Genomic DNA, 15,701 nt, shown 5'->3' with positions numbered 1-15,701 from the left:
CCCCTCTTTTTTTCAATATCACTACAGTGCTTCTTTGTCCTTTTGACATAGCCTCCGCCTGCCCCAATTGTTCAGCACCTCCTGGCCATCTTACGCAGGGTGTCTCGATATCACACTTTTACTTTCCCTGCCCCTGACCTGTAGTAAGTTACCAGTGTGTAAGAAGCCCTGGTTTGCTTAAGTGGGAAATGGAAACAAAACACTGAGTGTGAGGTGTGCTCGTTACCACTGGGCCTCATTGCTTCTGGGTCTTTTTGTAGACAGACCTAGGGGAATAAATGAAATGATGAATTCATGATGCCTCAATTCAAATAAGAAACAGCCAAAAACTTTAATTCCCTGATTCCATATATATTTTTTAATTATTTCACGGTGAAAAACTTGGTTTTTCACATCAATTTATTTACTTGTTTGTACCAGTGTATAACAAACACAAATAGTTTCAGAAACACAATAACCTGTAACACTGGCAGCAAGAAACCTATTGAGTAAAGTTCAAGATATCTTTGCAATTCTATTGATCTGAAGATATATTCTATTAAGGATGTACAGTCTTAGTGTTATATTTAAAACTTATTTGATTTAATTTTTTACTGTGGCTATATTGTCTATCTAGTGTACAGTAAGATTTCTAAATTCAATGTCAAGGTTTTCGTTTTATGTTTAGAACATATAAAATCTTTAGATCGCTTAAAGGTTAAAACTAGTAAAAAAAGTTCTAGTTAGAGAAGTCTTACTTGCACCTCTATTCCCTACACCCCACTTGCCTTCCCCCTGTAGGCAGCTGTATTCATTAGTTTTTTGCTTTATCCTTGCTGGCTTTCTTCTTGCAAAACTAAATATATACAGATTTCTTTTTATTTCCCCGTCTTTCTTATACAAAAGAACATACTAGGAACACTCTTTGGCACTTTGCTTTTTCTCACTTGACAATATATCCTACAAATTATTCCATACCAGTTTACAGAGGTCTTCCTCATTCTTTTTGATGGCTGTATAGTATTTCATTGTGTGGCTATACCATAATTTACCTATGGGTCAGCATATGGGTTGTTCCTAATGTTTTGTTATTACAAGTAATGTAACGAATAACTTCTACATATTTTTTGTATTTGTGAAGGTGTGTTTTGGGGGTAGATTTCCAGCAGTGGGATTGATGGGTGAGAGGGTTAATAATGCACATGTAATTTTGTTAGAAAATGCCAAATCCCCTTCCATGTAGGCTGTACCATTTTGCTCTCCCACCAGCAACATATGAAAGTGATTTTTTTTCTCATAATCTTTCCATAAAGTGTATTGTAAAATTTATCTCCCAATATACAAAATTGAAAAAAGGTGATGAGGGTAAAGGGGATCAAATATATGGTGATGGAAGGAGAACTGACTCTGGGTGGTGAACACACAATGGGATTTATAGACGATGTAATACAGAATTGTACACCTGAAATCTATGTAAATTTACTAACAATTGTCACCCCAATAAAATTAATTAAAAAAAAAAAAAAAAGAATATGTTCTTAGATAATAAAAGCACTATCTCTAAGTAGTCCAAAGTTTGGTGATTTTTATCTCCTTTAAGTACTTTTCCAGTTTTGTTGTAATCAGTACTTACGACTTACAAAACAAGAAAAAAAAATGGGAACAGTGTTAAATTTACACTTCAGAGTGAGAAATTTGATTTAAAGGAGAGAAATTTCCTGATAATTTTCAGTGGGCAACAAGAGAAAAAAAAGCTTTTTAGCTCACTGACATCATTTATTTGTGTCTTGTCCAGAGCTAAGGATAGAGAATAATTTGCTTCTCAAAACTCCTTCTAAGCCTAAGAGTTCGTAATTGTTATTATTTCTTTTTTCATCCAGAATTATATACACACCTGGCCACACCGATGATCATATGGCCCTACTTTTAGAAGAAGAAAACGCTCTCTTTTCCGGAGATTGCATCCTGGGAGAAGGAACGACTGTGTTTGAAGACCTCTATGATTATATGAATTCCCTAAAAGAGTTATTAAAAATCAAAGCTGATATCATATATCCAGGTAGGTAATTTTTTAAATCTAGCAAACCATTTGTGTCAAATGGTGAGGAGGGCTCATTTTGGTTTGTCTGTGTATGTGTTTGTCGGTATGTGTTAGTGTTTTTAGCCTTGAAGAGAGACATAAACTGCTTCTTTAAAATTATACCCCTAAGTCTTATCTAGCCATGCAGTTAAAAGGAAGGCCAAGAGTTATATGAATAACTTTTTATAAAAGATATAAGGTTTTTTTTAACCTTTAAACAGCTATTAATAGAACTATTAGACAAAGGAAATGAACTTACATTGGAACAAGAAAATTTTTTCATTCTATAAGCTACCTTCCACTTCGTTAATTTGATTTGTATCATGGGCCACGTTTTTGCCATGTAACTTTGGGTAACATTTGACCTTTGAGTTTTAGTTTTTTAATTCACACTATTGAAATATCAGTAGATGGATCAAAGAATATGGTGATGGAAGGAGAACTGACTCTGGGTGGTGAACACACAATGGGATTTATAGATGATGTAATACGGAATTGTACACCTGAAATCTATGTAAGTTTACTAACAATTGTCACCCCAATAAATTTAATTAAAAAAAAGAAATATCAATAGCTTCCTTGTCAACTGTAAGAAAGGTGTATTTATTTCCATTCTCCAAAAAAGAAACCTGTTGTTAGCATCTCAGCTACAATGCACTGCTCTTCAGTATGAATCTCCCCTCCATCCTGAAAGCTGATAGATACCAAACCCAACAAGAGGTCCCAGAAGGAAAAAGAAACTAGGTTACTTCATTTTTTAATTCCTTCTCACTTGTCCCTAACCAGAGAGCCGTGGAAAAATCTGTAAATAGTGTCTTCATTACCCTCATATTCTCTCATGAGTTTCCACTGCTGAGGGAGCAGGAAACACACAGTGAATCTGGGCATTTGGCTTATGATTACGGTGTAAAAGGACTGGAAGCTGACAGCTATTTTTAAAGTGGAGAATAGACATCTGATGCACTCACGGTCAGGGTAAGCTAACAAGAGGCTGCTTAGCAAAGGTTCTTAGAGCGTCAGCTTTAGTGAATCGAGTGAACGGGCTTATTAGCACAGCAGGAGCTTATATGTAAATTATGTTCTGTAGCCATAGCTACCATATATTCAAGCCTGCTGTCAGTTACCTGCAGGGACCTTTACAGTTAGCTGTTGTCCTCCCAGAAACTCAGTGAGGTAGGTGGCGGTGTCCTCATTGCACAGCACAAGAAAGAAGCTCACAGACTCAGAGACTCATGGCCACACAGCTGGGAAATAACAGTCGGTATTCTAACCAAAGCTCTTGCTCTTTGCGTGATGATAGGTTAGCCTGCTTCTGGATATTTTGTCCTCAGATATTTTAAACATCCCTCTAGCAGACTTGTGTAATATATTAATTTGCACTGTCTTAAAGAGCAAGTAAATGTCAGTGTAACTTTATCTAGGCTGTCAGCATTTCTGAATTACTAGCCTATACATAAGATCCTTAAAGTTGTACTGTGGTCCTTGTGAATTTTTTATAGCTCTTGGCGACTGACGTGAAGCTACCTTTACATTTCCCCTTCCTTTTTTCTTTTCTTTTTTTTTTGAACACCCTCAAAGGGATTTTTTTTTTGGAAAGTATGGCTCCCTATGGTAGTATATAATATTGTTTTCATGTATGTATAACTTGAAACCAAATTTTTAAAAAACAACTGTTGTAACGTTAGATCATAATCTAATCAGCATGTCCGCTAGTGCTTCTGCCTTCTCCAGAGTCTTCTGACATCTCCTCCGGTCCCAAGTCACAAGGCCTAACACAGAGGGAAGTACTTGCATTTTTTTTTTTCTCTACAATTCAGACTTCAGCATCTTGCAAGTTTTCTTTGTGTTGTCAGGCAGTAGAGTTGCGTCCGAAGGTTCATAAGCATAGAGACGATCTGAATATCTTCCAGTGATGTTGGCTCTGTCAGGGATGAGTCAACAAATATAACCCTGGGGATTATCGGCCATCAGGAGAAAGGTGTTTGTCTGTTGTTTCATATACTAGTCTGAGGTCCAACTGCTCTGCCGATTTCTGGATTTCTTTATTCTCAGCAAACACTTGCTTTAAAGCTTGACTGTGTGGACATTCATCCAAGTGTTGAATCACCATCAAGGATTTGTGGCCTGTCTTGCATTTGTATCAAGCTTCTTCGTATGTCTGGGTCCAGATGAGGCGGTCACCCCAACTTCTGGAGAGGGTCTGGGGCAGTTTGGGTGGAGAGTCCTTTGTGTCCTTCTTGGGTCCCCATCTGACTGTGGAATCTTCAGCCAGAGTGTAGGAGAGAGTCACCAGGAGTGACAATGGTGACCCTGAAGTCCGCTCCATGGCAGGTCTAGTTTTTCCCAGTCACCTGTCTCTGTGAGCCAGATGGCCTTGTTGCGTCCAAGCTTCCTCTACATTCCCCTTTTCAGTCTTTTATAAGTGAGGGCAGCATGGTGGTTAAGAGCGGAGAGTGGTTAAAAGTGGTTAAAAGCTCTGGATCAGAATCCCAGCTCCACTCCTTCACAGTGGGACCGTGGGCAGATTATTTACCCTCCCTATTCCTCCATTTCTGCTATAACAGAGGGATAATAACAGTACCTACCTCAGGGAGGATTGTAAGAATAATACCGTGTTTCCCCAAAAATATGACCCAGGTCTTTACACTATAATATAATATAAGACCGGGTCTTATATTAATTTTTGCTCCAAAAGACGCATTAGAGGTAATTGTCCAGCTAGGTCTTATTTTCGGGGAAACGGCATATGTTAAGCAGTGCCTGGAAAATAATAAGCACTCTACCTATCATTACTGTTGTGGTTAGTGTTTTTACTTTTAGCTTCTAATTTTATATTTTTAGTGTACACCATAACATTTTAACTAGATTTTCATATAATTATTGAATGTTTTTTGGCATTGTACATAAATTTTAAATCTCACATGTATATAGTTTTCCAAATCTTATTTTTTTGTTTATTTAGTATGTTTTTTCAACACATCATATGAACTATGTTTACATAGAATGAATTAACTTCACTTATACTTAATACTTTTTATCTGGCTGAAATAATTTTTTAATTATTCTAATTCAGGACATGGCCCAGTAATCCACAATGCGGAAGCTAAAATTCAAGAATACATTTCTCACAGAAATATTCGAGAGGAGCAAATTCTTTCATTATTGCGTGATAATTTTGAAAAATCATTTAGAGTGATGGAGCTTGTAAAAATTATTTACAAGGTAATTCTCATTTATCTTATTTGTACATAGCCACAATTACAGTAGAATAATCTATTTGATAAACTGTAGGTATAGTAAACGTATTACCTCCCAGAACAGAATAATTCTGTTAATTTTGTAAGTAATGCCACTTACACAGATTTGAGACCAGCATCAACTTTGCAGAACACAGAAGTTAAACAAAAACTGGCCTGGAGGACAGAAAGAACCATTCTGAGCCATCACTAAACCTCATATACTTTTTTCTGTAGGAGAGATTGTTCCCAACAGCCTGATGATGAAGTTTTGTAATGACTTATGTATCATCTAGCCATGTTGATTATCTGGTATCCTAGTCTGTGGCAAGTGAGAAGAGACAATCTCCTAGCACCAGATATTGGGATAACAGCAGTGAGAACTAGCAGCCATGCCCAACAATGGATTAAGTACCTGAAAGAACATGAGTAGAGAAGTATGGTGTGTACAGAAGAAAGCCCTCACCTGGGCGGCCTCTGAGCACGTCACTCTATGACAGCACTGTGGCAATCAATTAGCATAATTCAGTTTTCTGGCCAATTGGGGATCTGCTGCATAGCAGGATAGCTTAGAGGTTAAGAATGTAGGCTTTGGCATAAGGTTACCTGGGTTTAGGAGGGGAGGGATGGTAGCTGAGGGTAAACAGCATCAAATATATGATGGAAGGAGAACTGACTGGGTGGGGAACACACAATGTGACATATAGATGATGGATTACAGAACTGTACACTTGAAACCTATGTAAATTTACTAACCATTGTCACCCCAATAAACTTTAATTAAAAAAAAAGATTACCTGGGTTTAAAAACTCCCACTACCACCACCTGTGCAGCCAGAAGATACATGACATATAACTAAGATGAGCCTGAAAAGGTACATGGGGCCAATTACAGTTAAAGGACCTTGAGGTCCCATAGGCCTAAGTTATCAAAAACCAGTAAGATCATACTCAGTGTGCTTTATTTGAAAAGGAGGGATGAAATGGTTAAAATGGCTAAAAAGTACCATTGGCAAAGGGTAATGTAAATATTTAAATTCTGTGCAAGTTCATTTCCTCATAATACTACGGAATAGCCACTCCAGACTGTCATTAGTATGTCGGGGTTTGTTTAAGTACACACAGAACTCTCTGACCCTCACAGATGAGTCATCATCAAGCACCTGCCCATGTCTAAAAAAAAAAAAAAAATGCTGGTTTTTCATTCAGAGGTGAAGTCAGCATGTATTCAGAGTTGTATTTACTGTGTATATGTGTGAAGTACCTGTTGCATATAGAATGACGTTACGTATTATAAAGGGGCTTATTCATTCAACAAATATTTACTGACTACCTTTCATGTGCCACACTCTGGACTAGTGCAGAAATATAGATTCCTGCCCTCAAAGTACTCAGTTCATGTTCAACAGATATTTGTAACAGATACTGACTCTATCATAATAGCTTCCCTTTTTGAGCACGTTTTTATGTGCTAGACATTGTATTCAATGCTTTACATTGACTATAATTTGAGGTGCTTAATTCAAATACCTCGAATTTTCACTGCATGAATATACTGTTATTCCAACTTAATAAATTAAAAACCTGACTCAAAGTGAGAACTAAGTCACTTTTTCAAGGGCACACAAGTAGCAGATGTCACATACTCAAATGTCAGATGTCAGACACTCAAATCTTGTTTCCATCACACCAGGCTGCCTTCAAGGCCTACACATAGTATGTCAGGGTATAACGGAAGAAATCCTACCTGATGAGAATGCAGGATAATGAGGCTTGACCGGAAAGCTTCACAAACCTAATCATTTAATTGGGTCTTGAAGGAGTAAACATTTCTCAGGCCAGAATACAAGAGAAAGGAAGTCATTCTAGACAGAGGGAAAGATGTGTTGAAACACTGGGTATAATAAAAGCATTATGTGTATCTGAAACCCCACAAAGACATATGACAGGAGCATAGAATGCATATGTGGGTGGAAAGGAAGGGAGTCCCAGGAAACGAGTCAGGAAAGGCAGGCATCGTCCGGTCACAGAAAGCCTTGGTTACCATTTGGGCTTTCGGGAGTAACCTGGGAATGACCACCCAAGGATTTTAGGGGGTGTCACGTAACAAAATGGAGAATATCGCACTGGTGGATTTAGAATATGGAGCTTAAGGAAGTGTTTGGGGTTGAAGGTTTATATTTGGGAATCATTAATGTGTGGTATTGCTGTGGCAAGTTGATTGAGAAAAAAGAGAAAAAGAGTCAATGATACAACTCATTATCAACATCAGTATTTAAGACAAGTCAAAGGAAGAGTATCCAGGATGAAAACTAAATGATAAAAGAGGTAGGATAATCAAGGGAAATGGGCAAAAATATTATCATGTGACCTAATAAGTAAACCATAGGGCCAATGTCTGTAGCATCATCAAAACTATCTAGAATAATTTTTACATTTATGATATTTATTCATCCATTCATAAGGTATTGAGTTCCTACTGTGTACCATTATGTTGAGCACTGGGTATTCAGTAGTGAACCAAACATACTGCTACTATCTTTATGGAGCTCAGTATTATAGCTATAGGAGCATATATAAGAATATAATGTCTAAAGCAAGACATGTATAAGGTGAAATCATTTGGGCTATTACTATATAAAAATATATTGAAGTGAAAATTTTGTTGCATTTTTTTCTTTTAAAGTTTCAGACAGATTAGCTCTGTTCTTTGTTAAAAAAAAAAAAAGATGTTTTCTTTCGCTCTCATTTTTCTTTTAGAATACTCCAGAACATTTACATAAAATGGCTGAACATAATATCTCACTTCATTTGAGAAAATTAGAAAAAGAAGGAAAAATATGTAAGTATATGTCCAAATTTTAATTATTTTATTCCCAGCATATAAAATGTTTTTCTTTTAAATAAACGAACTACTTTCCTTTTAAGAAAAATAACACCCATCAGAGTTCCCTTGAATATCACTGTACGTTGGAGAGACAGGCAGTAGGCAGGGTCAGTAGTGAAAGGCCAGCGGACCACAAATGGGAACCAAAAACGCCCACAGGAATTAGAATCTAGTTTAGGGCTTCCAATCCTCATCCACCAGAATGACACTCAAAGGTGTATAGTGGAAAAATAGCTTCTCTTCTCCCAGACCACAAAACCATGAAGAATTTTCCATGTAGAAGATTTCGGAACAGCCAGAGGTTTTAGCAGTAATTAAAGTAGGAAACTCAAAGATAGTGAAGCAGTAATTCTACAGTTGTTTACTAGTGTTAGATTAATTTGTCAAATTCAGAATCTTTATACAAGTTTAATCCTTAAAATCAACAGGTTCAAAGCTTGAATTTTGTATAGAAGCTTCAGTAATGTTTCTAAATGTACCAAAAAAAAATACCAACTTTATATTGAGCAACAAAATTATTTTAGGAGTGAATGCTTTTTCTAGCCAGAAGATAACATAAAATCCAGTGAATTTGCTTATCTGTTGTTAAATATTTACTCTCTAATTTTCTTTCCACAGTTAGCAGCATGGATCCTGACAAGAAATGGAAAGCTAATCTTTAGTGTCAGATAATGAAAGATTTTGCTGTTTTGTTTTTAGAGAATGGTATGTTTTCTTAACTATTAATTATTTACAGAGACTATGGACTTTCGAATGTTGAAAATAACCCTATATGTACTTTAAAATGTCATATTCTAAAATACATATTACTTTTACATCTATAATGCGGATTATTTATCTAACCTAGGTTTCTCATCATTTTGCCAAAACTTCAGGATCCAACAGTTTACCCACTTTCAATCGATTAAGTAAAATGGTTATTTGAAAATTAATAAACTTTATGTAATTTAACTCTTTTGCTGCGTTGATTACAAGTTGTTTTTCAAAATGTCAGAAATCCACAAAAAACAAAAAATTGGTATTTTGACTATTTTATGTATTTAATAACAATTTGAGCTGCTTTGTATATAAACGGCATTATTTTTATGTATAAAAAATTTCAGATAGATTCATTTGGATATATCCTACCGTCACAGCAAAAGGATTTAAATTGTACCAGCAGCTAGTAACAATACTGTTTTCACTAGCTGCTTCAGTTAACAGCACAGATTTCTATGTAATCCTTCGTTTTCTGCAACCCTTGTCTGTATATGTAGATAACTGCTTTGTTTTCATGTTTCTATCAATTATATCATTATTATGGATTAGTTCTATAGTTCTGTATCACGTATATTTTCTTATAATGGTAATCCCACAAATGACTCATGCACATCAACTTTTGGTAATTGAAAAATATTACATTTCCAGTTAAAGGCATTGTATAATAATTATTTCTGTAATCCATGAGTACAACCAAGTTACTTTCCGAGTTTAGGTTTAGTATAGAAATAGTCATCAGCATATATATGAATTATACAGCACTTTTAATTAGTGGATTATAAAAACAGGGCATTTTTTTAATATAAATAGTGTTCTTAAATAGTGGTTAGGTTCTCAGGGTAGCCCACCAATGCTTATTTAAACTGTAAGGTTGCCAAACTCCAATACTAAAATGAGCTCAGAATCCTAAAAATGTATTTTCTTTACTTTTCCCTAAAGGTAAGACTTAAACTTTTTTTGTTTTAACTTTCTTTCATATCCTCCTCTTTCTGCCCCGTTTCCCAAGGTCCCTAGCATTTTCAAACTATTCTAAACACTTACTTTCATGCCCTGGAGACCTGTTTTGTTCCTGAAACCATCCCATATTGCAAAATAACTGTGAACGCAACAAAAAAACAAACAACCCAATGCAAATATGGGCAAAGGACTTAAATAAACATCTCTCCAAATAAGATAGGCAAATGGCCAAGAAGCACATGAAAAGATGCTCAACATTACTAATCATTAGGGAAATACAAATTAAAACCACAATGAGGTACTACTTCACACCCATTAGAATGGCTATTATTTTTAAAAATTGCAAAACATAGACTAAGTGTTGAGGAGGATAAGAGGAATTGGAACACTTGTGTATTTCTGGTGGAAATGTAAAATGGTACAGTTTCTATGGAAAATAGTATAGTAGTTCTTCAAAAAAATGAAACTTAGAATTACCATATGATCCAACAATTCCACTTCTGGGTATATACCCAAAAGAAGTGAAAGCAGGACTTGAATAGATACATACACCCAGGTTCAGTGCAGCATTACTCACAATAGCCAAAAGGTGGAAGCAACTCAAGGGTCCACTGAAGGATGAATGGATAAATACAATGTTATATAGAGGGACCAGCCTGGTGGCTCAGGCGGTTGGAGCTCTGTGCTCCTAACCCGAAGGCTGCCGGTTCAATTTCCACGTGGGCCAGTGGGCTCTCAACCACAAGGTTGCTGGTTTGACTCCTCAACTCCCGCAGGGGATGGTGGGCTCTGCCCCCTGCAACTAAGATTGGACACGGCACCTTGAGCTGAGCTGCTGCTGAGCTTCCAGATGGCTCAGTTGTTGGTTGGAGCACAGGCTCTCAACTACAAGGTTGCCGGTTCGACTCCCGCAAGGGATGGTGGGCTGCCCCCTCTGCAACTAACAACGGCAACTGGACTTGGAGCTGAGCTGCACCGTCCACAACTAAAGATTGAAAGGACAACAACTTGACTTGGAAAAAGTCCGAGAAGCACACACTCTTCCCCAATAAAGTCGTGTTCCCCTTCCTAAATAAAAAAGAAAAACACAATGTTGTATAAATATATAGATACACACACTCACACACACAATGGAACGCTATTTAGCCTTAAAAAGGAAGGACATTCTGACACATACTACAATATAGATGATAGTTGAAGACATTATGCTAAGAAATATAAGCCAGTCACCAAAGGATAGATACTATATGATTTCACTTATATAAGATACCTAGTCAGGTTCACAGAGACAGAAAATAGAATGGTGGGTGCCAGGGGCTGGGAAGAGGGAGAAAGGAGTTACTGTTTAGTGGGTAAGAAATTTCAGGTTTAGAAAGATGAAAAAGTTAAAGATGGTGGTCATGATTCTACATACAACAGTGTGAATGCACTCAATGCCACTGAATGGTACACTTAAGAATGGTTAAAATGGTAAGTTAAAAAATAATAACTAAGTATCCTCCCCAACACCACCACCAAAAAGAAAAAAATCAGTACTCCCGTTCCCTAAGTATAGTACATATCAACAAAATTTAGACGAGAAATCTGTATGAATATTTAGTTATCTCTTTACTTGCTTCTCCATTCTTCCCTATCTCTGAATTAAAACATTCAGTTGATGGAAGCAGAAAACCCAATAGTCATTTTTGATAGGCCGCGCTCCCTCGTCTCTTTCTAGTTCTTCACCAAGTACTTACTGACTTCCACCTCTAGAATTCGTCGCTGCCTCTTACTCCACCGATATTCCTTCGGCCATCATCCTGTCTTGCCTGGAATACTGCAATAGCCCTTAACTCTGGTCTTCCTGCTTCCATTCTTGGAGGGAGTTGGGGACAGGGATGAGAATGGCATTCTGAACTGAGGAAGCATTGATTCCATATCATTGTCTTTTGTAAGTACCATGGCACACTTCAAACTGCAAGTGGATCTGTTGGCAGAGGGGTGGTCATGGAAGGCTATCACATGTATTGGTTTTTGGAAGTGTCTAGGCAGCTGAGCTTCAACAAAAACAATGGCGTTCATTGAGTATCCACTATGTGCTGGGTGTTGGGTCCGGTACAAAGGGGAACGGCATCTCTGCTCTCAAAAGCAGCTCATAGTCTAGCTGTGGAGATAAGACAGTTACAATATGCAGTACCATTAAATTTGTCTGGAAAGAGTATCTAACCTGGTTGGGTTATAGGACGCTGCTCACAGGAGTCTGAGCTCTGTCTTAAAAGATGAGTAAGGTGGTAGCCAGGTGAAGAAGTTAGGGGTATTTGGAAGAGGAGAAAAATTGTTCCAGTTGGAATGGTACATGCACATTCACAGATAGGGCAGAGCACCACGTGGTTGGGGAATGATGGCGAGGCTACATAGTGTTTGTGGGTTGAGGTCAGGAATAAGAAGAATCTTGGCACACACAAGTCGCACAGGGACCGATGTATTGACACCCAGCCACGCTTTGGCACAGGCTGGAATGTACACATAACTTGGGAATTAGAAATCAGATTAGGATCCAGGGCAGGTCTAGCATTGTTGCCTCAACAGCAAGAGTTTGCCCCCAACCATTTTGGTGATTTCATTCCTCTTTTTGTTTCTCACTCCAGCCAATTATTTTGCCCTCCGTTCAGTATATCCAGTAGGTTCGGATTACTTGTAGCTTCTGCTTACCCATTCTCTGTTTACTCGAGTTTCTACATTCTCCTTGTCATCACCTCTGCCTTCTCTCTGTAGAGCTTCAGCGTCTGTTTTGCAACAACTGCGTAGCCTTCCATGTGTCTCAGATTCAGACCTCATAGAAGAGGACCTGATTGGTGTAATTAATCATTTGAGACCGGAAGGGTCATGGGAAACTTCATCAGGAGGGGACCCCATTCTGCAGGCAATGGGCAAGATAAGCATCCTGAGATTTGACATTTTCAGTACAGTGGGGGAAGGAAAAAGGAAGAAGCAGAAGAGGTCTTGAAGGTGGTAGAAGACAGGGTATCTGATACGAGAAATGTTTAAGAAAAGGAATAGCACTTAGGAATCGATCAGATTATGAGGGTGGGAACCAGGTAGAAAAGTCTAGCAGAACTATGCATTTCTGGCTTCGGCAGCAGGGTAGATGTTGATAACCAGGATGAGAAGATATAGGAAACGGGGTACATAGAGGGGGGAAATGAGGAAAGAGGCATTGCATTACAGATAGGAGATTGCAGTTCCAAGGATCATCCAGAGGGAGATACCTAATAGGCACTTAGATATTTGGAGCTGGGGCTAAATAGATAGGATATATTTTGTTGCAGGTGACAGAAACATTTTCCACTAGCTTAAGCAAAAGGGGATGTTGGCTGGCGCATGTAACCAATCTGAGAAGGATAAGGGTGGAGCCGGGCTTGAACAAGAGCAAGGATTTGGAGCCCATCGATACAACCCCAAACCTCTCACCTGTTTTGTTTTGTTTTGCTTTTTTGGTTTAGAAGCAGATGGCTTCTTCAAATGGCGGGGGACCTGGTTACGGGCAGCTCGAGGCACATATTCCTAACCATTCCATAACCAGCAGGGAAAGCCGGTTCTTCTAGTTCCGGTTTGGAAAATCCTAGAGGAAGGACTCTGATTTCTGTTGACTCATTACATTCCTTAGGCCCATCCCTGTGGTCCAGGAAACAGATACTGTACTTGGTCAGCTTTGGTCATGTGCCAACTGCCCCTGTAGCCAGAGTGGGCAAGGTCTGTTCTCAGATGAAGAGTCTCATGGGAAGATTCTCAACTAATATTAATTCCTTACTGAATAGCTTTCCTTTCTTTCCAAAATAGAGTTCTCTGCAGTAGCTCACGGAATGACTGGGCCAACTCTACAACCAGAGTCGTTTCTGAGTGTTTCTGTCAGACTTAAGTATCTGGCAGTATTTTCATATCTCCAGATTGTCACTTTAAGAAAAAACCAGTAAAGTTGGCTAGTAGCAGGGAAGCTAGAATCGTGGAAAAAAAGAAAGATTCATGTGTGGGTTCTTCTTATTTATGCCAGGGCTACACCTCAGTGTTCCCTCCCTTGCAAGTCTCTCTGTGCCTACCAGAGTGATGGACCAGCATGAAACTTGCTACCAATTTCCAGGCATTGTCGGAGCAGGAAATCTCATCATTATCAGTCTTTTCCCCCTATTCTCTCTTTAGGGAATTACTGGATAATGTACTCCAAATAAACAAGCAGAAGGAAGGCACACAATTAAAATAGTAAATCCAACACAGAAACATGTCAAAAAGTTCTAAGACTAAGGTGAGCCCAAAGCCTGCTTCATTTAGGGGCAGAAGGAAGTGGGGTCTTCAGCGAAAGATCTCCAGGGGGGGAAATGAAACTGATAGATTATCTAGTATGTTTGAGCCTTTGAGGGGAAGAAACCTGCTGATGGTCATACAAACTTCTAGATGAGCAATTGACACAATAACCAGTTAATAGAAAACTATGCTGGTGAAAAAAAAATAAGACAATCATTGATTCCACAAACCAAATGCTACGCAATGAAGGAAATAACTATGAAATACTATCTGCCTCTGCATGTTTACATAGGCAATAATGTAAACACTGGCAAAATTGTGTTGTGGGAGGGGAAAGGAAGGAAGAAGTTGAAAATGCTAAATCATCACCTATGATAATAGAAAGTCAATAAAGTCTAAAATTGACAAATCAAAGACTAGAAATGTAAGCATCTTATTGGTTAATAACCAGAAAAAAATACCTCAGAAAGACAATGGGGAAATGTTTTTCCTGTTTGTAGTAGTTAATTTTTAAATTGGGTACATTTATTAGTTTGATTAAACATTTTAATGTCACAAAATACTGATATTATGCAATGAGTTGGTTCCAACTCTTTAGTCCAATGGAGCAAGTACTTTTGTACTAGAATTTTCTCCTGCAACATGATCAGGAATTGGGAACAATGAGAAGTACATGCTTATTTAATGTTCTCTTAGGCCTAAGGATAAGAATCTTTAAGTTCATATTCCTTACTGTATACAATTCTCAAGTGTGAAGTTTTCCACAAGAGGAAATCCTATACCTAGTATCCAGACTGAGGGATGTGGAGAATTAAGGTGAACTGGAATCAAAGACTTAACAATATTTCAAGTTTCCCTTTTCAAGTACAAAAATTTTCAAGTACAAAAACCATCTAAGGAGAACTAGACCCAGGACTACTGAATCCAGTAACTCTGTGGTACATCCTAACCTTGTTTTCCAGTCGCAATACAGTAGAGTATTAAAGATCTATCGTAGTTTCTTTCTCTTGTTGAGATCTAAACTGGATTTGGGATTCAGTAACTCGCCAATGTAAGAAGAGGGCTCTGCCTCTATCAGAGTCTTCAGCCACCACCACTTTTTCTCTATGGTTGATCAAGTGACCACTACAAAATCTGCAGGAAAGCTAACGTATATGACAGATTGCCTCACTTACTTTTACTAGTGTTTTTAAGAAGTTTGGGGTGGCTAGTGATCACGAAGAAGCAAAGAAGTATTCCTCTGAAGAAAAGAAATTGTTTTCCTGATTAATTAAAATGAAGACCAATCTGGAAAAGCATGTGTTGCTACAAATCCAAGGTTTCCAAACACGTTAGGTTGCAGCAATTCAGGATACATGTATATGACCTTATTTTGTACATGATTATATTAATACTGGGATAGTTTTTGTACATAAGTGTTTTGAGAAAAGTACATCTTTGCCCAAACTTTTCAATTAGTTTTCCCATATGTTTTTTTCCCATGATTCTCTAAGATTTTAATACACTGAGTATCAATTTCTTCCTT

At 37.8% G+C, this 15,701-nt stretch overlaps 1 protein-coding gene and 1 pseudogene across 4 annotated transcripts in view; one reads left to right on the top strand and one right to left on the bottom strand.

Annotated features, from left to right (window-relative positions):
* LACTB2 (lactamase beta 2) overlaps window positions 1–14,587 on the top strand; it is a 35,350-nt gene extending 20,763 nt beyond the window's left edge. The window contains exons 4-8 of one of the 3 annotated variants that reach the window (XM_081069893.1): window positions 1,860–2,038; window positions 5,133–5,281; window positions 8,056–8,137; window positions 8,801–8,887; window positions 11,651–14,587. In XM_081069893.1, the coding sequence (XP_080926019.1) occupies window positions 1,860–2,038; window positions 5,133–5,281; window positions 8,056–8,137; window positions 8,801–8,844 (454 nt within the window). In that variant the 3' untranslated portion in view covers window positions 8,845–8,887; window positions 11,651–14,587. Of the gene's footprint in view, window positions 1–1,859; window positions 2,039–5,132; window positions 5,282–8,055; window positions 8,138–8,800; window positions 10,969–11,650 lie in introns of those variants that run through there. The other 2 variants (XM_081069892.1, XM_081069891.1) reach the window with 2 other exon arrangements.
* Window positions 3,866–4,385, bottom strand: LOC308506883 (anterior gradient protein 2 homolog; annotated as a pseudogene). The gene has a single exon. The product of its transcript is annotated as an anterior gradient protein 2 homolog (transcript).
* Window positions 14,588–15,701: the final 1,114 nt, after the last annotated feature.

This window comes from Rhinolophus hipposideros (genome assembly GCF_964194185.1).
Source record: "Rhinolophus hipposideros genome assembly, chromosome: 13".
Lineage (NCBI taxonomy): Eukaryota > Metazoa > Chordata > Mammalia > Chiroptera > Rhinolophidae > Rhinolophus > Rhinolophus hipposideros.
The sequence above is the reverse complement of the archived record's forward strand: the minus strand, read 5'-3'. Positions and strand labels throughout refer to the sequence as shown.